Source organism: Bubalus bubalis, chromosome 3 (genome assembly GCF_019923935.1).
Source record: "Bubalus bubalis isolate 160015118507 breed Murrah chromosome 3, NDDB_SH_1, whole genome shotgun sequence".
Lineage (NCBI taxonomy): Eukaryota > Metazoa > Chordata > Mammalia > Artiodactyla > Bovidae > Bubalus > Bubalus bubalis.
In genome coordinates this window covers 7377431-7401186 of record NC_059159.1, presented here as the reverse complement: position 1 = coordinate 7401186, position 23756 = coordinate 7377431, and the positions used below count along the sequence as shown (strand labels likewise).

The 23756-nt window shown below is 47.6% G+C and overlaps 2 protein-coding genes across 7 annotated transcripts in view; one reads left to right on the top strand and one right to left on the bottom strand.

Annotated features, from left to right (window-relative positions):
• The window catches only part of LOC102398845 (SAP30 binding protein), a 33700-nt gene extending 20816 nt beyond the window's left edge, over window positions 1–12884 (bottom strand). Inside the window, exons 1-3 of one of the 4 annotated variants that reach the window (XM_006045261.4) lie at window positions 12684–12880; window positions 11283–11392; window positions 8915–8962 (exon numbers count right to left, since the gene is read on the bottom strand). In XM_006045261.4, the coding sequence (XP_006045323.1) occupies window positions 8915–8962; window positions 11283–11392; window positions 12684–12789 (264 nt within the window). In that variant the 5' untranslated portion in view covers window positions 12790–12880. Of the gene's footprint in view, window positions 1–8914; window positions 8963–11282; window positions 11393–12683 lie in introns of all 4 variants that reach the window. The other 3 variants (XM_006045262.4, XM_044938581.2, XM_044938582.2) reach the window with 3 other exon arrangements.
• Window positions 12885–12957: 73 nt separating this feature from the next.
• RECQL5 (RecQ like helicase 5) overlaps window positions 12958–23756 on the top strand; it is a 30410-nt gene continuing 19611 nt past the window's right edge. For 2 of the 3 annotated variants that reach the window (XM_025279512.3, XM_006045259.4), the window contains exons 1-8: window positions 12958–13139; window positions 13660–13797; window positions 14766–14887; window positions 15884–16402; window positions 17196–17298; window positions 17992–18103; window positions 19250–19412; window positions 21507–21586. In XM_025279512.3, coding sequence (XP_025135297.3) covers window positions 13671–13797; window positions 14766–14887; window positions 15884–16402; window positions 17196–17298; window positions 17992–18103; window positions 19250–19412; window positions 21507–21586 — 1226 coding nt within the window. In that variant the 5' untranslated portion in view covers window positions 12958–13139; window positions 13660–13670. Of the gene's footprint in view, window positions 13140–13659; window positions 13798–14765; window positions 14888–15883; window positions 16403–17195; window positions 17299–17991; window positions 18104–19249; window positions 19413–21506; window positions 21587–23756 lie in introns of those variants that run through there. The other variant, XM_044938579.2, reaches the window with a different exon arrangement.

Genomic DNA, 23756 nt, shown 5'->3' with positions numbered 1-23756 from the left:
AACAGCTCAAGAATTCATGGTGTCCCAGTGAGTAATGTCTGAGTTTACGTGAACGGAAGGGCAGGTCCTGAGGACTTAATCACCCACACACTGGGCGCTGCCACCCCATCCTTAGCCTGGAGATCTCCTGGGGGCTTACAGAAGAAACACTACTAAATCCTGAAGCCTACTGAGCCAGCCGCCCTTACGGGGTGAACAATCCCGCAGACTGCCAATGAGAACTTACATTTTAAAGAATGAATTATTTCTTGTGACTTGTGTGAAGAGCACGGCACATTTCCTGTCCATCAGGGCCTCTCACTGAAAAGAAATTGCCTATACAACACTTTAGTCAACAACTACAAAAATACTTTCATATTTTGCTATTCTGATGTGCCATTTCTGGATTTTATCTTAGCTGAATATATGAGAAGGACTAAGGGAACTGGTGTGAAAAAATGTTTTGCTACTGACTGGCATTACTACTAGGACAAAAGTTGGTGAATCTCAACCTCTTCATCATTCTCCATTTGTTGAAGGTATTTAGAAAATTATAAAAACAATCTTTCCTAAAGTAGTTTTATTGAGATACAAAACCCACCTGTAATTCTCAAGTGTAATTTTTCATTTATGTCATGCTATTATATAATTAGGTTTCCCAGGTGGCTCAGAGGTAAAAAATCCACCTGCCAGTGCAGAAGACGCAGGTTCGATCCCTGGGTTGGGAAGATTTCCTGGAGAAGGAAATGGCAACCCACTCCAGTATTCTTGCCTGAGAAACCCCATGGACAGAGGAGCCTGATGGACTACAGTCCATGGGGTTGCAAGAGTCAGACTAAAACAACATTATAGAATTACCCAGACTACTGCAACACTGAAGATGTTTATAATACAAATGAGAACAAAACTGGATACAAAATAGTTAACCCTGTTACACTGCTGCCGCTAAGTCGCTTCAGTCGTGTCCGGCTCTGTGACCCCATAGACGGCAGCCCACCAGGCTCCCCCGTCCCTGGGATTCTCCATGCAAGAACACTGGAGCGGGGTGCCATTTCCTTCTCCGATGCGTTAAAGTGAAAAGTGAAAGTGAAGTCGCTCAGTCGTGTCCGACTCTTAGTGACCCCATGGACTGCCGCCTACCAGGCTCCTCCATCCATGGGATTTTCCAGGCAAGAGCACTGGATAGAAGAATAAAAACAGCTACACTGTCAGGATCGTGGTATTAGGTGATTTTTTTCTTTCATTAAATATTCAATCTTGCTATTATGATAGTCTGACAACAAAATATGTACAAAAACAAAACCCTGATAAGATAACCACCAGAAAAAGTGCCATATGACCCTTTCCATGTCAAAGACCTCTTTCAACTCGAACAAGATAACCTTTGCTCTCCCATCCTGAAAAAGAATTCTCAGTAGAACAATCCACAAGGGTGGATTCCCCAGAAGCTCACCAAGCAAAGGCACACAATGGCCCATCTCCGCTGGCTGCAAAAGGCCTCTGCTTCCTCTGCCACCCCCACAACCTGTCTCTGGAGTATCCTTCAGGATGACTAGAACCCTATGCTGCTTGTTCGTGAAAAGTCTGGCATCTCCCTTTCTGATTCCAGAGCCCTAGAGGTACAGCCAACAGACCCAAAGCCCAGGGAGGAAAGCACTTTGCTCTGCACAGATCCTGCGGAAGCTGGCGCCTCTTTCCTTGCATGGTCACTAAGAGAATGCTGGCAGGCTCCTGAAGTTCTTCCTAGAATGGTGTCAACAAACTCCTGGGAAACGAGCTCTGTAGGCTGCTTTTGGCCTCCAGGCCTTTGATTCTGACATTTTCAAAGATCATTAATAATGCTGGGCTGGGGAGAAGCGGCTGGAGAGGACAGGAAGAGTGCGAGTTACTGAGTCCGTTCTGCCCTAGGCAAATACTTCATCTCAATTCCAGGTCAATTAATAACACTTGGTGACCAGGACGCTGGTCCTTCTTGAGGGAGTTCAGGTGTGTACGTGCAGCCACTGAAGGCAGAAGCCCACTCACCCCACTGAGCCAGGCCTCCACCAAGCCCCACTGCTCTGAAACTCTGTGAGTATCCACCACCGCAGCGGCGCCACACTGCCAAACTGTCCCTCAAGGACCCCAGGAAGTGGCCGTGAAATTTACAAATTTCAAGGCAAACAGCAATTACTCGACATCTTGTCTGATACCACACTAATTTATGGGTTGTTTTTCCAATGTGACTACACTAAATTGTGGGACTTTCCAGGTGGCTCCGTGGTAAAGAACCCGACTGCCAGTGCAGGAGACGCAGGTTCAATCCCTGGGTTGGGAAGATTTCCTGGAGACAGAAACAGCAACCCACTCCAGTATCCTTGCCTGGGAAATCCCATGGACAGAGGAGCCTGGAGGTCTACAGTCACGAGTTAGCAGCCGAACAGAAACACACTAAATCATGAGGACGCTGATGCTGATTGTTTGGAGAACATTACTTACTGAACAGAACTGTTAGGTTATTTCTTTTGGCCTAGGAGTTCTGTGAAAAATTCCTGTGACACCAAGGATGCTGTGAACTGAGAAACTATAGTAACTTCTGACCTCCAGGATGGGGACGCGGAATCAGGCTGCCAAGCATTGCTTAAAACTCCATCTTAGGCTGAGAAAGAACAATCCCTACACGTTCTCCCCTATTGCTGCCACCACCACCTGGTATCACAGCCCTGACTCAGACGTGCCCCGAGTGGTTGAAGTTTGCCTGTTGGCCCACGACTGGACGGAAGCCACACCAGCACTCAACCCAGGTCTTCCGACTCCAAACCCACGAGGCTGGCTCTGGGTTGTGAATTCCTCATTTTTGCACTACTTTTGGGGTTTGAAGGATTATTGTAATGCTTTCTCTGAACTGGGGTTGTTCACGCCTTTTAAAAAATGCTGGAACAATTTTTTCCCCCACCCAATGTCACCTTCTTGACCCAGAAACACTATTTTGTTTTGACAGATGTTTGCTCCTTGGGCTTGGAGGATTCCTTCCCTGGGTCAAAGCCTGGACCAGCGCACCTCGCCCCGCAATGGGAGGCTGGGCCTCCCAGTGAGTTGCCCACAGGCTGCTCCAGCTCACCTGTGCCAGCTCATCAGTGCCCGTGTTTTGTTTGCAGAGGAAGAGAGTGTGTGTCAGGGACAGTGGGTTGAGTGGAAATACCTTTATCTACAGGAACAGTGGGAGTGGGGAAAAAAGATAAACAAGGGGAAAAGTTCCAGGGCAACTGAGGTAAAACAAGGACAAAGGAGGGTGGTGAAAGGGAAGCTCGTGGGCCAAGGGCAAACAGATGGAGGAAGCACTTGAGCTTTGGGGGCCCATCCCTGCGGTGAGGAGCCGGACAGAGAGCTGCCCCGCCCAGTCTGCCTCTGTCCAGGACAGCAGCGCCACCTTCTGTTCAGTAACCGGAACACCTGAGTCTGGCTGCTTGTTGAGGCGAGGTGAGAACAAGACCTGATGGAACAGAAGTGCCCGGCATCCTATTCCTGCGGGACACTCTGCCACCTCCTCTAAGCCCCTCTTCTCTGGTTTAGGGCCAACCCCAGGGCCCGATCCCTGCCACCCTGGGCTGATGGATCAGGAACACAGGCTCCCTATGTGGGCGGAGTAGGGGGGTGGGGGCAGTGGGGCCTGGAGTTCTCATTTCTTCTTCAAACTCCCAAATATGGGACTCTGCACTCATAGGTCAGAGAAGGCAGTGGCGCCCCACTCCAGTACTCTTGCCTGGAAAATCCCATGGGCGGAGGGGCCTGGTGGGCTGCAGTCCATGGGGTTGCTAAGAGTTGGACACGACTTCACTTTCACTTTCACTTTCATGCATTGGAGAAGGAAATGGCAACCCACTCCAGTGTTCTTGCCTAGAGAATCCCAGGGACGGGGGAGCCTGGTGGGCTGCTGTCTATGGGGTTGCACAGAGTTGGACACGACTGAAGCGACTTAGCAGCAGCAGCACTCATAGGTAACCCCAAACATCAGCGGGATAAAAATGAGGGCCGTTTCCAGTCTCCGTATTCTACTTTTGTACTCCCCAAAGTCAATAGATAATAAATTGGGAAAATACACAACTTTGCTTATCCACAATGCCAAGTCCTTTCCAAAGAAGCACCTTGGGGGTTTACTCCGACTCCAACCCTCACATTTCTTTCAGAACACTGGTGACTAGTGGTTTCATAAAAGGCCCAGAAACAGAGTTCACTACCTCCTGAAGCAGCTTGACCCACTTTTGGCCTGAGAAGACGGGCAGTTCTTTGTTCAGTTCAGTCGCTCAGTCTTGTCTGACTCTTTGCAACCCCATGGACTGCAGCATGCCAGGCCTCCTTGTTCATCTCCAACTCCAGGAGTTTACTCAAATTCATGTCCATTGAGTCAGTGATGCCATCCAACCATCTCATCCTCTGTGGTCCCCCTCTCCTCTCGCCTTCAATCTTTCCCAGCATCATGGTCTTCAAATGAGTGAGTTCTTCACATCAGCTTCAGCATCAGTCCTTCCAATGAATATTCAGGACTGATTACCTTTAGGATGAAGTGGTTGGATCTCCCTGCAGTCCAAGGAACTCTCAAGAGTCTTCTCCGACACCACAGTTCAAAAACATCAATTCTTCGGTGCTCAGCTTTCTTTATGGTCCAACTCTCACATCCATACATGACTACTGAAAAAACCATAGCTTTGACTAGATGAACCTTTGTTGACAAAGTAACGTCTCTGCTTCTTAATATGCTGTCTAGGTTAGTCATGACTTTTCTTCCAAGGAGCAAGTGTCTTTTAATTTCATGGGTGCAGTCACCATCTGCAGTGATTTTGGAGCCCCAAAAAATAAAGTCTGACACTGTTTCCACTGTTTCCCCATCTATTTCCCATGAAGTGATGGGACCGGATGCCATGATCTTAGTTTTCTGAATGTTGAGCTTTAAGCCAACTTTTTCACTCTCCTCTTTCACTTGTCATCAAGACGCTTTTTAGTTCCTCTTCACTTTCTGCCATAAGGGTGGAGTCATCTGCATATCTGAGATTATTGATATTTCTCCTGGCAATCTTAAATCCAGCTTGTGCTTCATTCAGTACAGCATTTCTCATGATGTACTCTGCATAAAAGTTAAATAAGCAGGGTGACAATATACAGCCTTGACGTACTCCTTTCCCGATTTGGAACCAGTCTGCTGTTTCACGTCCAGTTTTAACTGTTGCTTCCTGACCTGCATACAGATTTCTCAAAAGGCAGGTCAGGTGGTCTGGTATTCCCATCTCTTTAAGAATTTTCCACAGTTTATTGTGATCCACACAGTCAAAGGCTTTGGCATAGTCAATAAAGCAGATGTTTTTCTAGAACTCTTGCTTTTTCGATGATCCAACGGATGTTGGCAATTTGATCTCTGTTCCTCTGCCTTTTCTAAATCCAGCTTGAACACTTGGAAGTTCACGGTTCATGTATTGCTGAAACCTGGCCTGGAGAATTTTGATCATTACTTTACTAACGTGTGAGATGAGTGCAACTGTGCAGTAGTTTGAGCATCCTTTGGCACTGCCTTTCTTTGGGATTGGAATGAAAACTGACCTTTTCCAGTCCTGTGGCCACCGCTGAGTTTTCCAAATTTGCTGGCATATTGAGTGCAGCACTTTCACAGAATCATCTTTTAGGATCTGAAATAGCCCACCTGGAATTCTATCACCTCCACTAGCTTTGTTCGCCGTGATGCTTCCTAAGGCCCACTTGACTTCATTATGTGAAGGCAAACATCTTCACTGCATTCCTTGAGTTCCGCATGGGGCTGCCACCTCCCTGCCCTCAAACAGACAGAACTTCCAGCGATGCCCTGGTCTTTCCTCTCCCAGCTCCTTAACTTTCTCCACCTGACGTCATTTTAAGTCCCCTTACCTCTGCTCTCCTCAGAGCACACTCCGGTTTAAAATGCGGCTTCCAAAATCCCAAAACAAGGCCAGTGACACGTGTGGCCGGCCTGGGAAGCGAGCCAAGGGGGCGCTGGTCGTCACAACTAACGACTGAAAGCTAAGTGTCTGTTACATTTCGTTAATCCTCATGAAACAGACGAGGCAGATTTGATGATGCAGGTTTATCATCCTTGGGATGCTCTGCTGCCCTCAACATGGCTCAAGACCCCCATGAGGCTAGCAGCCAATGGACATGCAGAGGGCAATGAAAGCAGCTATCAGTTAACTAACATTACCCACCCAAGATTTTTGGTTTTGAACAACAGTGGTTCTCAGAGTTGATCTGTGGACCCCTGGGGGTCTACAGGGTCAAAACTCCTTTGTAGAATACTTAGTAAGATATACATTTGCCCTTTTCACTGTTACAGGACTTCCCTGGTGGCTCAGATGGTAAAGCGTCTGCCTACAATGCAGGAGACCCGAGTTCAATCCCTGGGTCAGGAAGATCTCCTGGAGAAGGAAATGGCAACCCACTCCATTATTCTTGCCTGGAAAATCCCTTGGATGGAGGCGCCTGGTAGGCTACAGTCCATGGGGTCACAAAGAGTCCGACATGACTGAGCCACTTCACTTTCACTGTTAGGTTTACAGAAGTAACAATGTAACTTGTTGGCCCTTTAGAATAAACTGAAGCAGCGGCACAGATTTAGCAGTAGTTAAATATTGGTTTAAAAAAAAAAAGTCAATTTCACTTAGGAATATCCCTGGTGAAGCATTAAAAATGATTAACCTTGATCCTTGACTTCTCTGAGTTCTTTTTTTTTTTTTTTTTTTTAACATTTTGTGTGACTGGGTTACAAGCTGAACAAGCTGCTTTCTTCATGGAACATCATTTTTGCTTGAAAAAGTAACTGACAAACTAGTTATTCAGACTTACGAAGCTGGCAGGCATTTTCTTAAAGACTAAATCTGTCACTCATGGTTATTTACGGGCGATAAGATTCAAATTCTCTAGCAAAGACGAGAATCTGAGAAAATACCTACTTCCCACTGTGAGCACGACCGCTTTCTGATATTTATTGACTCATCTAATGAGATCAGTAATGTTGTTAATAAGCATTTTTTTGGACACCGTAGAACAAAATGTGTCAACACTTAGGGGGCCCACATAATGCAGTGAGCCGACACTGTCCAAATCACCAGTGTCTGATGATGTGATATCAAGTAGGAGAAAAAGAGGCATTTATAGTGGAAGAGACCCAAGGATTTTAACGCAGCCAAGAATGAACAGTTCATTGACAAGGATTCACATTCTGGTCGCAACCAACCTTTAGGAAACTACCGTCTGCTGCGTTTTGATGACACGTCAGAGGACACCCACAAGGACTTGTAGGGCTACCAGAATACTCTTTTCCAATGACCTGCCTGCCGCAAGCCAGAGTTTCCTCAAATTCTTCAACCAAAACAACATAATGCAACAGACCGAACACAGAAGCAGCTATAAGAGCCTATTAACAGCTGTCTATTCAACTAGACATTAGACATTAAGGAGACTTGTAAAATAATACCGTGTTTTGTTCTTTTTTTTGGTGATAATTTCTCATAAAAATGTTATTTATGTTAGTATGTAATAGGTATGTTATTTTAAAATTAAAAAAATATATTTAAAACCTCAAAAGATAAAACCAAAATGAACAGAAGTTCTTTGGGATTCTTGCTTTTGACTGTGTAAAGAAACCAAATTGAGGGGTGGGTGGGAGGTTCGAGAGGGAGGGGATATATGTACACTTGTAGCTGATTCACAATGTTGTACAGCATAAAGTAACACAACACTGTAAAACAATTATTCTCCAATTAAAAAAAAACTTTTGAAAAGTGCTATAATTAAAAGCAGATCTTAAAAAGCCAACGTAGGAAGGAGGGCCATCTAGTGGAAAAGAGAGTTATGACATCAACTCATTTGCTAACAAAATAAATGACATCTCCAGTGACACAACCTAACACTAGAAACTTCACATACTTAAGGCAGAAATATGCAAAAGTAATGGTTTGAAAAGCAAAAGTATTGTTAAATATTGACCAAAATAAAACTTAAATGTGACAGAAAAATTCCAGAAGAGGGAGGGGTGGGAGGGGTTTGAGGTGGAGACTAAGACCTGGAATACAGTGTGATGCCAGCTTAGGCAGAGGAGGAAGCTGGGGCAGGACGAAGCACAGGGAACACACAAAACTCATGCTGGGGACCGTTTCTAGTCCTTGGAGATGCCATGAGGACTCGGTCTTCCTGCCCCAGCCCCGGGGCCTCTGCTGGCCACTGGGGACCAGAGGACGTCTGAGCTGGTGGAGCTCAGTCTGGTTCCGATGCTCACCCTCCACGAGAACTGCGTTGGGTCACCCTGAAGGCTGGGTTTTGTGTTGATTTCCAAGGGCTCCCTAACCTGGGGGATGGGGGTGGGCTGTGTGTATGTGTCTTAACCTTTATCACAATGGGGTCAAAGATATGTGAATTACTCTTAGCTGCTACTGGGATGAAAAATAAGAAATGACCATGCTGTTTTAAAACAAACCACTCTGTATGGTTTACTGGAGAGTGGAAGGGCACTAGCTTGGAAAAACAAGGCTTAGGCTCAACATCCCCAATAGCTGGAAGAGGTCTCATTTTGTCTGGCCCTCTATGGCCCTTCTTCACGTCTGGACAACTAAAGAGAACCCACAGTGCATGAGGCAGCCCTTGTGGTTTCCTGATTCTAAAAACATTCCTACACCTAACCCACCTGCAGGGGCACAAAGCCCACCTGGATTTAGAGAACAGGTAGGGGGCTGCAAATTAAGCTGCCTCAAGACAGTCCAGGGTGGTCTCCAGTTCTCTTAAAGCTGGGTTGATCCCCACCCCACCCCCCACCCCCCAGTTACACTGGTTACACGGTATGTTAGTGGGACAGATCTGGAACCAGACATATGAACTGAGCCATGATGTTAAAAGTGCCTTGTTCATATCCAGCCACCCCACCACAGCCAACACCAAATACCTTTGGGTCATCAGCCTCAGGTTTTTCAGTCTCTGAATCGTCATCTTCCTACAAGACAAAGAATTTAGAGGATTAAGCTTAAAGGAGTGGGCCTGAGGTTCTCACATGCACAACTAGGGTATGGAGCACATGTACCCAGCCTGGCTCGTCCCACCAAGAATCCCTCCCCTACCACATGACCCGGGCTCCAGAGAAAGAGGAGGGGAAAAAGAGATGTTCTGGGTAGGAAAAACAGAACATCAGCCGCTCAGAGTCCTTACTCCAGCAGGGCCATAGTCTATATCAATGAAAATGCCTGAGATTAAAGACTACACACACAAAAACAGAGAAAGGTTGCAATACACTTAAGAAAAGAAGATCAGGCCCCACAGGATAAAGCAGGCATGGAGTTGCCAATGAAATACCCATGATTTCAAAGTACAGAAATCTTTTTTCCCTTCTTTGCCTTTCATGTACACAAAGACATCAGACTTCGAGCTCCCGTGACAGCATTCACCTCCCTGAGTGCCATGACCCTTCACCCCAACGCTATACCCAAGCACGTCAACCCAGCAACATCTGCACAACAGCATGAACAGTAGGAAGGCAGGTATAAAATGACAGGGCAAGTGATCTGGGAAAGGCAGGACTGTTCTGGGACCCAGCTGAGGGGACCCCGCCTCCATCCAGGCTTTTGGAGAACTAACCCATTCTAGGCAGCCTTGTTCCTTATCCAAATGGCCTGTCTGACACGGAGCACCATGTGGGCATGACATTTTGCAATGCGTGCCCCGGCCTCACACAAGCTAGTCCACCATTCCACTGAAACCCAATGAAGGTCAAAGATCAGCTACCCTGTCAGGCAGCTGTCTCCCGTGTTCTGTTCCACCATGAGTACACCCCAATGCACGGGAACTGTAATTTCACATCCAATGGAAAGTTTCATTTGAAACTGATGTTTTCAATCACTCTAAATGCCCCCCTCCCCATATGAAAGAGCACACCAGATGTGAATATAACCACCACCTGAGAGACTTCAACTAGCCTGATGGTTTTGAGACTGAATTATTCTGCAAGGTGTCAAGAGAGCCACAGCTTTTAAATACAATCTGCTGCGAATGAAACCCATCAGGCTAAACAATCAGAGATGTAGCTCAGCTAGATACAGTCACATTTTCGAAGGTCTATATTAGGACTGGATGCGAGGATTTTACCAAAATGTGAAATAAAGCTTAAATATGGTGAAAATTCTATGCAAAGTAAATGCAGAAGAACACCTCAAAAACACACATCATGTAAATTTGCTGAAGGAAATAGTTACTGGATGTTAAGCCAGTATGTACTCACTTAAGAACAGTCAGGAAAATGAAACAACTTACAAAGCTTTTCTAAACAATTTTAGTCAATTCTGAATTATTAGCAATAATGGGGGAGGGGATACCTCAAGGGATAAAAATATCTTCCAAAAGAACAGAATATACAAAACGCATTTTTGTTTAATTTGTAAAGCATTTTAACTCTAACGTTTATGTAGCAATGCATAACATTTTCAAACAAATAATACAGAACATTCACTTCAGTCGCTCAGTCATGTCCGACTCTTTGCGACCCCATGGACAGCAGATGCCAGGCTTCCCTGTCCATCACCAATTTATTAGGTGTTTTAATTAAAGCTGTTGCTAACCAACCAGATTTTATATTGAGATACAAGTTTGTATGTCTGTGTTAAGCACCAGTCTGAATCCTTGTTTTTCTCTAGACTTAAGTTCTCCAAACTTTTAAATTTTAGGTGACAGTGTATCTAAAGTCTTTCTGGTTAAATTAAGATGCAAGTTCTCTTTTCTTTGCTAGTCAGCACATACTAAACTTTAAGCAAGATTTGATGATCAAGAACACTCTGATAAAAAGTGCCAAGTAGAACATCAAGAAAGGATTTAATAAATATCAAATCACAAATAACGGTACTTCCCAGTCTTTTTAATAAACTGAAAGATTTGAATGAGCCCCAACCAAGATTACAAATAATACAGAATTGACTGCAGATATAAATGATACATCAACTGGGATGAATGCACTGTTTCAAATGGAATAAATTATCTAAACAGGGAAACCCAACATAAAACACCTATTGATATCTGGGTTAAATAAAATTGTCCACTATTGTTGCCCCCAAGTTTCAATACAAAGGTTAATACAAAATGGTTCAGGTGAAAAAAATTAGATTTTCAAAGAGAACTACGGATATCCAATCCAATTTTCTCAACTGATACCAAACACACCAAAAAAGCGGGGGAGGGGGAAATGGAACACTGTTGGTACAGGTCAGAAAGTTTCTGACAAATGAAAAGATGCTTTGAGCAGCTGTGGATTTGGGAATAGATTTACCTACCGAAGGTTTGCTGTTCTCATCCTCCTCCTCTTCATAACCATCTTCATCACCCGCAAGGCGAGAAAAGTCATCGTCTCCATAGGCTTTGGATACCAATCCGCCTTTCTCGTCTTAAACAGAAGAGAAAAATAAGATGAATGGGGAAAAGAATGGAGAAAAACACTTGAGTAATTTGAGTAGCCAGGACTATCTCTGAAGAGACAAGGAAAACCTAAATCTCATGTAAGTGACCACTGGCCCAGATTCTGTTTTGGGGAAGACTACAAAATTTAGTGTATGAATTCATTAAAAGAACAGGAAAGAAAGCCAAGTAATATTAAATTTCATTTTCAATGCTTCCAATCCACCTATGCAAACTGAAGCATACTTTTCTCTGAACCATTATATCGCGTTGTTTAAGCCCCTCTTTTGATCTGCCTATGTCTACTTTGTATAATAGGCACCAATGAACTAGTTTTCTCATACAAGACGAGGATTCTGTCATCATCATTTTTGTGAGTCCTCCCCTAGGAACTGGACCTTAAAACAGGGGTGCCTTGAGAGGTTCCCAATCATATCTACTTAAGAAACAAAATCTTTTTCTATGTTTAAAACAAAACACCCCCACCCCTCCACGAACAATGCAAATTACTGGGAAACCAGCAGAGAACTTCCAGACAGGCCAAGACCACTTGCACTGAGAAGCTAACAGTCCAAGCCCCTCCATCACTTCCCGATGAGGAAACAAAGGTTCAAATATGTTGGGTAACTTGCTGCCTCTCTTCACTCCCATATAAATCTGTTCCCACTTCTTACTACTGTTATTCTCAATGTGAGTACGGTAACAAAACACTGATGGGCTTTAAACAACTCACAAACTAACGGAATCGCCAAGAAGCCTTGGAAGGATCACAAATGCTCAGGTCCTTCCCCAGATCTACTGAATTAAGACTCTTCTCGCGGTGGAGACCGGAGGTACAAAGCTCCAAGATATGTCTAGGGCATAATTAAAAGGTTCGCTCTTCCCCACAAACAAGCCCGGAGAAAACAGGTTAGTGGTTCAGTAGCCTTGGATCCTCTCTCCCCTTTGTCTATCCTTCTGCCCAGCACGGAGACTTTCAGTAAATTACGGAAGGATAATCCAATCAACGGAAGCCTCTCTCCCCTTTGTCCATCCTTCTGCCCAGCACCATGCCCAGCACGGAGACTTTCAGTAAATTACGGAAGGATAATCCAATCAACGGAAGGAGACGGTCCATTCGTGCTACAGAGCATACAACGCTCGGTCTAGCCCAGGACCCTGAGTGCCCTTTAGGGCTCCGGGGCCCGATACTTGGGATACAATGACCATCTCTTTCCCTCCCGCCGGCTAGGGGAGCAGTAACCTGATTCTCCCTTTCCACTTCCCTTCTCGGGCCTCACCAGCCGCGCTGCCTGCCGTTTCAACTCCAGCCTCTCCGTCAGACTCGGCCTCTGAATCTTCATCGTAAACTGCCAGAGACGACAGAACATTCTTCTTCCCCGCCATCTTATTTCCACAGCCCCGGCGTGGCTCACTTCTATGACTCCAAAGTGCCGACTTCCGCGCAGAAAGGCGACTTCTTCCGGATCCCAGGAGACCCCGCGCCCCTTCCAGACCGAGAACCAATCAAAACGGCTCTTTCAGCGCTTGGCTCCGCCCCTCGTGCCAACGCTTGCATAACGTCATCACTGCGCGACGGACACAAGCTTCTGTGGGATTTACCTGACACTGCTTCTCCAGCAGTTTGGTTTTTCAGTTACCTGAGGCTTATGAGGGTCTTCGAGTAGTTCCCGAGCCAGCAGGCATCAGCGGCCCGACAAGAGCCCTTCGCTTCTCGGAGCCCACGGCCGGCTCTGATATCTTGGGGTTAAGAGAGGGAGGCTTTGGCTGGGGAAGGGTGAAACGAGCGGATCTGGGGCTGAGTAGAGGAAAAGGGGAGAGCTGTCCTCCGGGGGGTGGGGGAGAGGGTGGTGGGAAGAAGGGGTCAGTCAGGTCAGGTCCCGGGGGAAGAATGGTTGTCAGTGGTAGTGCTTATGGAGTAGAGGGTGGATCTTAGGGAAAAAAAATTCCATCTTCTCCAGACTGTTCCTAAGACATTTATGTTTTTTCTCGTGATCTGATTTCTAGCTCTGCGCTGTACCGTGGCCTGTGATAGTTCGAAGATTTTATTTTCACTGAGCATAAAAATAGAGATGTTAATTACTCAAGAATGTATTGCTCCAGGCTCTTCACCTGGAGCTATATTACTTGAAAATAGTGCAGTCTGAGTATAATAAAGCAAATTTATACTCAGAAAAATAAGCAGTCTTTTAAAAGCAGAACAGAGGTTTCTAGTTGCAACCAATAATCATCACCTTTGCCTTAACCTTTGGCCACTGTTGGTAAAGATGAGTACCCACCCTTCCTCTCCTTTTGACCCTGAGCGTCGAGTCCAGAGCACGTTGAAAAAGGTCTTTGGATTTGACTCTTTTAAGACGCCTTTGCAGGAGAAGGCGATCATGGCTGTAGTGAAAGGTAACATTGCCAAACTACCTGTGTTTACATTTGTGCTGCTACAGAGCACTTTCCTTTTTTTTTTTTTTTTTTTATATTCTTATTTATTTGGCTGCATAGAGTCTTAGTTGTGGCACATGGGAACCAGTTCCCTGATCAGGGATCGAACCCAGCCCCCCTGTATCGGGAGCACAGAGTCTTAGCCACTGGACCACCAGGGAATTCCCTGCAGAGCACTTTCCTTCTGACCCTTCCTACCTCCCCACCCTTGGGCATATTTGTTTTTGGAGATACAGACATGTCACCCTATCGGCAGTTTGTTCTGATTCTGACAGTTCACAGTCAGAGCTAAGGTTGTCTTTGAAAACATTTCCATTCTCTTTTGTTTGGTGTAGACAGCAGTGTGTGTGTGTGTGGGGGGGGGGGTTGTGGTGGGCAGGAATAGTCTTAAGGCAGTCATCTTCCAGGTAATTTCTTTGCTGAAGATAGAGTGGCTTGGGTCCCAAGTAGGGAAGGAGTAATAACATTATAAACTGGAGCTATGTTGACAGATGGAGGTTGTCAAGAGGGGAGCAGGAACGTAATGTCAGTGACACTGTAATATTTGTAAACAGAATCCCTCTTAAGTGATGTTGTATCCATGTCTACGCAGATATGCTTATCCATCCAGAAGGATTCAGCTTTCGTTGAATCCTGATTCAGCTCAACCTGATTCAGTTCAGCCATCTGTGTCCCAGCAGACTCCGACTCCTTACCCTTGTAGTAGTTACCACTTCTGGAAATGATTGGCTTGCATTGCTGAATCTCCCTGGATCGCTCCCCTTTTCCTAGAAAGGATGGGAAGGGAATTGCAATTATATTGAGACCCTTCCATGTGCCAGACACTGCTAGGGGTTTTTCTTACATTATCCTTTGATTATCAGCAGCCTTGATGAGGGGAATATACAAAAGGCAGGAGCACTGAGATGTTGCCCCCTTGTCTTTTGCAGGTGATAAGGATGTCTTTGTGTGCATGCCCACTGGGGCAGGAAAGTCCCTCTGCTATCAGCTCCCTGCTCTGTTGGCTAAAGGCATCACCATCGTGGTCTCTCCTCTCATTGCTTTGATTCAGGTGAGGCTCAGGTGAATGATGATGGCAGCCCAGAAAGTTTAGGGGACTTTTTTTTTTTTAGTAGTTAGAAGTTTTACTTCTTTCACTGGTCTTTTGCCTCTTGCTTTTCTTTGATTTGTCTTTGTCCCTCTGTATTGGGTTTCTGAATTGCCTAAATGTGGGGCTGTCCATTAGTGCATATCACTCTGGTGGGTAATGATTGAGTCCTCTCTGTTTTGATGGCCTGAGGTTCTTACCTTCCTTTGTAACTTTTTGTCTGGAGGAACATGGAACTGTATGTGTATGTACACATACATTCTCATATGTATACACGTGCACTGTTTATGTTCTAGAAGATGCAGATGGGTAGAGAGGTAAATTGATATGGGGGAAGCCCTGGTATGTTCTGCTTGCTTCTGGTGGGCACACAGCTGTGAGACAGAAAAACAGATGAGAAACTTGTTGGGATGTTGTTAACTGTACTTCTGGCTATATTTAAAGCCTGCAGCTGGGCTGGTAGAATCAGAAATGAGGAAGTGTGGCTGTGTGGGTAAGAGCCATCCCCCATGAAGAAAAGGAGAAAGAGAGCAGGCAAGGCAGAGAACAACAGTGACTATGCTTCGTGAGTGTGCCCTAGTCTCAGGCTTTGTGCTAAGTGCCTTCAGGGTGTTAACTTGCCTCTGAGGCATAAAAGTTCATTTAATCCTTGCAACAATCCTATTAGGTAGTTTTACTCTTTTTATAGTAAAGAGAAAGAAAATGAGTTAGTTGAAAGTTCAAGGACCAGCTGAAGAGCATGTGGTAATTGAGCTGGGATTAAAGCTGTGTCTGTGTAGCTCCACACTTCCAGGACTTCCTCTTCTGTACCTCTTTTATGCAAGGAGAAGACACGTTGGAGGGTGGGAGGAGGACAATTTATGCCTGTGAACTACCCTCAGGGAGTCACAGCGACATTTACCTCTGAGTCCTGAGGGCCACTTACTGTCTGCTCTGGGCCTCTCCCTCTTGTGCCTTCAGGACCAGGTGGACCACTTGCTGGCTCTGAAGGTCCGAGTGCGTTCCCTGAACTCGAAGCTCTCGGTGCAGGAGAGGAAGGAGCTGCTCTCCGACCTGGAGCAGGAAAAGCCCCAGACCAAGCTTCTGTACATCACGCCGGAGATGGCGGCCTCCACCTCCTTCCAGCCCACCCTGAACTCCCTGGTGTCCCGCCACCTGCTCTCCTACCTGGTGGTGGATGAAGCTCACTGTGTTTCCCAGTGGGGACATGACTTCCGCCCTGACTACTTGCGTTTGGGAGCCCTGCGCTCCCGCCTGGCAGATGCCCCGTGCGTGGCTCTGACCGCCACGGCCACCCCTCAGGTCCGAGAGGACGTGTTTGCTGCCCTGCACCTGAAGCAGCCAGTTGCTACCTTCAAGACTCCCTGCTTCAGGGCCAACCTCTTCTATGACGTGCAGTTCAAGGAACTGCTTCCTGATCCTTATGGGAACCTGAAGGACTTCTGCCTTAAGGCTCTTGGACAGAAGGCTGATAAAGGGGTGAGGGCACCGAAGTCAGGGGTCGAAGGGCCAGTGGGGTGCTAGCCACAGTATAGAGATAGATTCTCGTTTCTAAAAACTTTGGTTTTTTCCAGCTTTCTTAGCCAGGACTAGCTGTAGCTTCTCTTTTTGAGGGGCTGCACTGTGTGGCGGAGAAGGCGATGGCACCCCACTCCAGTACTCTTGCCTGGAAAATCCCATGGACGGAGGAGCCTGGTAGGCTGCAGTCCATGGGGTCGTGAAGAGTCAGACATGACGGAGCGACTTCACTTTCATGCATTGGAGAAGGAAATGGCAACCCACTCCAGTGTTCTTGCCTGGAGAATCCCAGGGATGGGGGAGCCTGGTGGGCTGCCGTCTATTGGGTCGCCCAGAGTCGGACACGACTGAAGCGACTTAGCAGCAGCAGCAGCACTGTGTGGCATGTAGGATCTTAGTTCCCTGAGTAGGGCGTGAACCTGTGCTCCTTAGGTGGAAGCCCCAGCTGTAGCTTCTTAAAACTCGCACACAAGCGTTTTGGTTTCCTGGCATTGTTTCACCTACTGGGGTTCCTGGACTCTTCCTCCTTTGCAGACCTATCCAGGACTTGAGGGGAGGAGGCAAAAAGGTTGGAAAGGTTGAGTTCTGAGGCAGTGTGGTCCCGCCTTGTTAGAAAGTGGCAGGGCTGTGCTAGGTGGTCTGCCTCAGAGGAGACCATGAGGCTGAAAGAGCCACTTTTGAAGCGGCCACAGCATGATGGGCTGAGTGTTTTGTTTTCCCAATGCTTGTTTTCTCCCTGTGTCTCCACATTCAGTTGTCTGGCTGCGGCATCGTCTACTGCAGAACCAGAGAGGCCTGTGAACAGCTGGCCATAGAGCTCAGTTACAGGGGCGTGAACGCCAAGGCATACCACGCAGGTAAGGGGTGCCTGGGCTCCGTGGCTCTCCTCACTCGAAGCCTTTTAGCCAGTCTCTTATTCCTTAAGAATCCTGGCTGATCAGATGGTCCATCATCTAGTTCCAGATACCCAGGCAGAGCTAAAATGATTCACTTAAATCCACAAAAAGGTGCCTAGACATGAATGAGATGTAAAAGGACCTCCTGAATTCTTGTCGCACCCTGTGCCCACCCAGCAGCAGGTGATGAGTTTTTTTAGTCCAGGAATTGGTGTTGTGGCAAGAGCACAGGCTCTGGAGGCCAGTGAAGACGTGGGTGTTTGGGGGTTGCTTTTTGCAATATTCATTTGGCTGCACTGGGGGTTAGTTGTGGCACTTCCTTGTGGCATGCGAACTCTGAGTTGTGGCATGGGGGATCCAGCTCCTGACCAGGATCAAACTCAGGCCCCTGCATTGGAAGCACGGAATCTTAGCCACTGCACCACCAGGGAAGTCCCTGGATTTGGGTTTGAATCCTGGCTCTCACATTTATGAGAGAACCTTTGCCACGCACAGGCCAGGGTCTTTATGCTGACTGGCTCAGGCTCGGTGGCTTAAGTGCCTGACCCAAGGTCATACACCTGGTGGGTGATGGATTCACAGCGTGTGTGCCGGTAGGCCCCAGGGGAAACCCACGAGAGATGCGAGTTCCCTTCCTCACCTTCTCTGTTCCAGGGCTGAAGGCTCCTGAAAGAACACTGGTGCAGAACGAGTGGATGGAGGAGAAGGTCCCTGTAATTGTGGCGACCATTAGTTTTGGAATGGGAGTGGACAAAGCCAATGTCAGGTGAGTTCTGGTTCTTGTCTGACTCCGCCATTCGGGCCCTGGCTCAGGGTGGGGCGGGCCACCTGGTGCTCTGCCTGGAGGACCAGGACTGTGTGTCCTTCTAGGGTCGGGGGCCGGGGGGAGGGAGCGGGGAATGGAGGCCCCAGGACAGCGTCCCAAGTCCGTAGTCCAGACGCTGACAGTCCTTGTGTGGTCTGCCCCCTGGTGGCAGAGAAGCACAGCCGACCCTCAGGCTCACCCTTTAACACAGCCCTACTCACTCTCATCTTAGCAACTGGAGCTTGTGAGAGAGTGGAATGAAGTATCTTAAAACCACTCCCTATGGGAAGGCAAAGGCAAAGATCCTATTACTGTCTCCCCTTCTTGCTGCTTACTGGACAGTCCAGTGGAGATGGGTGCGTCCCAGCCTCCTAGCCCCACACTGGCTACTGTTCGGGTGTCTTTTACCTCCAGCCACTCTTGACCTTCTGGAGACGTTTTGGGCTACAGCCCCAAGTCCTTCGCTTGGATTAATACCAACAGTAATGCCTTGTGTGACTTACAGAGCACTTTTGCACATTTGGTCTCATTAAGCCTCACAGTGACCCTGCCTTGATCAGCGTAGGAATTACACCATGAACTGCACTTGAGAGAACATGGATTTTGGAATCAGGGGTTGAACCCTGGGTCAGCTGTGTCTTGTTAGGGGCCAGCTTTGGAATCAGACACCCCTAGACGCAAATCCTAGCTCTACCGTCTCCTCGTATGAATTTACTTTTCTGAATCCCAAGTTTATTGCCTATAAAATGAGGCTAGCTCACGTGGTGATGACTGAAATGATTAAACAAGACAAACATGCACACTGGCTCCTAGGGTATTTAGTAAATGTTATCTTTTTTGCTCTTCTAAGATGTTGTAGCGGACTTATCCAGCTCGTAAGTCTCCTAATATTATTTAAGTCCACCACTTTTCCTGTGGGCTGCTCCATGGCAGGGAGGCCTGCTGGCGGGCTGCAGGTCTCCTAGCCTTGTTACCCTGGGGTCCCGTCTCTCCCTGCCAGCCTCCCCGCTCCTGGTACCTGTGAAGGGCCCTGCTCAGCCATCCCAGAGTCTCTCCTCCCCTCAGCCTTCCCCCCACACCTCATGCTGGTTGTCCCCTGGAGCCTAGGTTTGTCGCCCACTGGAATATTGCCAAGTCTATGGCTGGGTACTACCAGGAGTCTGGCCGGGCGGGCAGAGATGGACAGCCTTCCTGGTGCCGCCTCTACTACTCCAGGAGCGACCGTGACCAAGTCAGCTTCCTGATCAGGAAGGAAGTTGCAAAACTCCAGGTGAGTCCTGGACAGTAGGAGCCCTTCCTGTCTGAACCCACCACTCCACCATTTCACACAGCGTATTTCTGAACCCAGATGGAGCTTCTGTAATCTGGAGGGGTGCTCCTGAGGCTCGAAAGTACAAGGGGGCGCATGGGGTGTTGTTGGTAGATAGCTTGTAACAAGGTTACACTTTTTTCTTTATACTTAGTTTATCTTCATACAGTCTGTTGTGTGCGTGTTATTTTCTACAGTCAGGATCAATCCTGCCTCGGTGGTCTGTTGTGTGTGTGTTATTTTCTACAGTCAGGATCAATCCTGCCTCGGTGGTCCACTGGTTAGGACTTGGTGCTTTCACTGCCGTGGCCCCAGGTTCAATCCCTGCTCAAGGAATTAAGATCCCAAAACTGTGTGGCCCAAAGAAAAAGGATTAAGGTTAGTCCTGTGTGTCACCTGGGGCTGGAGATCCAGTGAAGATACTTTTGTAATGTAAATTAAAAATCCACAAAGCTATCTTTTCAAAAAACCAAATATTTGGATACATAAATAATCTTAAGTTTCTATAAATCCTGAACCTATGGAAAAATTCTGTGTGGTGAAGATACCATCAAGAGAGGCAATAGATAAATAATAGACCTGGAAAAATATTTAACGTGAAAGGTAAAACAAAGGTTAAAGTGGGCAATAAATAGAGAGCTTTCCCCAACTGACAAGAAAAAATAAAGGATACGAAACAAAAATTCCCAGAAAAACTCATCAAATGATATATCCAAAGATGTTCAAATCTGGTAGTAGTCAAGGAGGTAAAAATTAAATAAAATCTGACACACATGGAAAAGACCTCAAACCCTGTTGCTAGTGGGCACATGTAGGAAGGAGTGTCTATACTTTGCCAGGAGAAAAATGCAGTGTTACAGTCTTTTGAGGAGGGACGCAATCTAGCAATATCTATTTAAATTTTAAAATACAGGTAGGGAATTCCCTGGTGGTCCGATGGTTAAGACTCTGGTCCAGTGGTTAAGACTCTGTGCTTCCACTGCAAGGGGTGAGGTTTGATCCCTTGTCTAGGAATTAAGATCACACATGCCAAAAAAAGATAGAGTATATATACATACATACATGCTGCTGCTACTGCGAAGACGCTTCAGTCGTGTCCGACTCTGTGCGACCCCATAGACGGCAGCCCACCAGGCTCCCCCGTCCCTGGGATTCTCCAGGCAAGAACACTGGAGCGGGTTGCCATTTCCTTCTCCAGTGCATGAAAGTGAAAAGTCAAAGTGAAGTCGCTCAGTGTCCGACTCTTCGCGACCCCATGGACTGCAGCCTACCAGGCTCCTCCACCCATGGGATTCTCCAGGCAAGAGTACTGGAGTGGGGTGCCATCACCTTCTCCGACATATGTATATACTTAGGTATATATGCTGCTAAGTCACTTCAGTCGTGTCCGACTCTGTGCGACCCCATAGATGGCAGTCCAACAGGCTCTCCTGTCCCTGGGATTCTCCAGGCAAGAATACTGGAGTGGGTTGCCATTTCCTTCTCCAGTGCATGAAAGTGAAAAGTCAAAGTGAAGTCGCTCAGTCGTGTCCGACTCTGTGCGACCCCATAGACGGCAGCCCAACAGGCTCTCCCGTCCCTGGGATTCTCCGGGCAAGAACACTGGAGTGGGTTGCCATTTCCTTCTCCAATGCATGAAAGTGAGAAGTGAAAGTGGAGTCGCTCAGTCGTGTCCGACTCTTAGCGACCCCATGGACTGCAGCCTACCAGGCTCTTCCATCCATGGGATTTTCCAGGCAAGAGTACTGGAGTGGAGTGCCATTGCCTTCTCCGTAGGTATATATAGGTACACTTTAAGCTAGATAGCCTATTTCTGGAACTGAGTCACCTGAAATTGCTTTAAAAAAGTGACCTGGGACCTGACTGGAGCTGGTACTTTGGGGAATTTCTGTTTTCCAAAAGCTGCTCAGGGAATGCATGGTCAGGTGTGAAGGAGGCTGTTTCATGAATGTCTTAATTAGTGTCCTTTGCTGTTTTTCTGTCTCATCATTTGTTGGGCTATGTGGTCGTCCAACTATGTAAGACTTTTGCTGAATAGTTGTTTCTTGTCTCCAGGAAAAGAGAGGGAACAAAGCATCTGATAAAGCTGCAGTCTTGGCCTTTGATGCCCTGGTGGCCTTCTGCGAAGAGTCAGGGTGAGTGACGTATCTCGTGTGTGGAGCCAAGTGTTGAGACCTTTCCCTCCCCCGTCACCATGCATTAACCAGCTCATGTAGGGCAGCTCCTGGGCCAGCAAGGGACCCCTGCCTGCTGAGGGCCATCGTGTGGGATGTTTCCTGTCAGGGAGCATGGAAGGTGGTACTCCTTAGAAGGAGTTTTTCCTGCACTTTCCCATGCAGGGCCTCAGAAACTCTGGCCCTATGAGGATTCATTGTGTATTTTGGGTGGTCACCCACCCATCCCACTCTACCCACTTCCAGAGTGGCTGGCCCCGTGAATGACTCAGTTCCAAGAGATGCGACCAGTTCTGCACCACTGGCGTTGTGGTTGTCACGTGCCGTGGAGCTGGACCACTGGCTTCACTTGTAGGGTCGTCAGTCTCCACCCAGACCCAGACAGAAACATGTGGCTCAGCTTATCTCTTAGGGGGCGGAGGGGGCGGTATTGTGCTTGGAGAGACATCATATTTCTAACGTAACAGCAGCCTGCCCACTTTGGAAACCACGTATCTGTTTGATCCGCATCTGCTGCTGGAGGGGGCTATGAAAGAGCCTGATAGCTGCTCAGGGCGGGCGCTGGGCACGAGCAGCTGTGGGCACACTGTGTGAGGGACGTCTGGGAGCATTCGAGACAGGCTGGGAGCCCTGGCATTTGTATAGCGCTTGGCTCAAGAAAGCTCTTTGATTCCTTTGCTCTCATTGGTTAGATCTCATTGGACAACCTGTAAGATAGATGCAGAACTTATGGCTTCAGACATCGAGTGGACCAGAGAGGTCATGGTCATGAAGCTCACAGTAGGACAGATGATAATCCCCATCTCCCAATTGTCAGGGACGTTCACGTTTTCATACACACACGCCATCTTGGTTTTTGCTGGACTAGATTCTGGAAGCACGGAGCTGATTAAGTGCACGGTACTCGTGTCCAGCAGAGGTTTGAAGGTTTCCTCTGGAGACCAGAGAGGCTCTTACTTGGGCTGTATGTTTTGACTCTCACCCCCTCCTCTTCACTGATGAGTTGGTAGCCCCTGGGTTGAAGCTGTTTCCTTCTCCAAGTGGCCATCTCTCATTTGGCCTCGCAAGACCACGCCCAGCAGAGGTGGTCAGGACCCTTGCCCACAGCCCCTGTGACCAGAGCCCTTTGTAGGCACTCATACTATGAGCTGCTAAATTAGGCCTCCTTTGGCTTCTTGAGTGAAGCACTTGTCCTGAAAGGGCTCTGTGTCCTTGCTGGGTATCAGAGTCCCCTGTTCTGGAAAGCGCCCTGGCTGGGTTCTTGTTGGGGATGAGTCTGAGTCTCTGCAAGGCTGTCCGGAGGTTTAGCTCTGCCACCTCTAGGCTGCAGCAGCTTACCACAGAAGAGGCCAGGTCCTCCCAGGGGCTTCTGCTTTCTATCTCAGCTCAGGGAGCTGGGGCCTCTTAATGTGTCAGGGGCCGAGCACTGGGGGGCCTCCTGTTGCCCTGTAAGCCGCCTTATCTCTTCTGTCTCTCTTGTTGCACGTGAGGGTGTCTGATGCCAGGACTTCAAGGCCCTGGGATGGAGTCAGCATGGCTGGTGTGGCTCGATTTGAAATTGCTCTTTGAATGAAAGAATGTTTCTTTATTGGACAGATGGTACATAGCACAAAGGCAAAGCCCCTTCTCCACCAGACATTTGCCCCTTTTCTAAGAATAGCCTGGTTTGAGGTTGACACTGAAGCAGCTGTTTGCGAAGGGAGGGCACCTGGCAGCAAGGGACAGGCCAGCATGGTGGCGTCGGCAGAGGCGGGGACATGTCTACAAAGGCTGCATTGTAGGGTCGGGGCGCATGGGGGCTGGGGGGCTCTGTGAGGGATACCTGGGCGTCTCTGGGACCAGAGAAAAGACATGCAGGTCATATGAAGGCCAGTGTGGGGCATCCAGCCGGCTTCCTCTCTTCTTGGTGTGCAGCTGCTTTCTCTGAGCATGACCATGAAATGCATTTGATTACTGATGACTCAAATTTACCTTTGAGTGTAAAAAGGAATAGTAATTAGGTTGAAAGTAACCTCTGGCCCAGAGGCCTCTGCACCCTGAGATAGGAAGAACTGCTTTGGTTTAGGCCTAGGTTGTACTGGGCTCTGTCGTCTCCCAGGGTCTCCAGGCTCAGAGAGCCGACGGTTCAGGC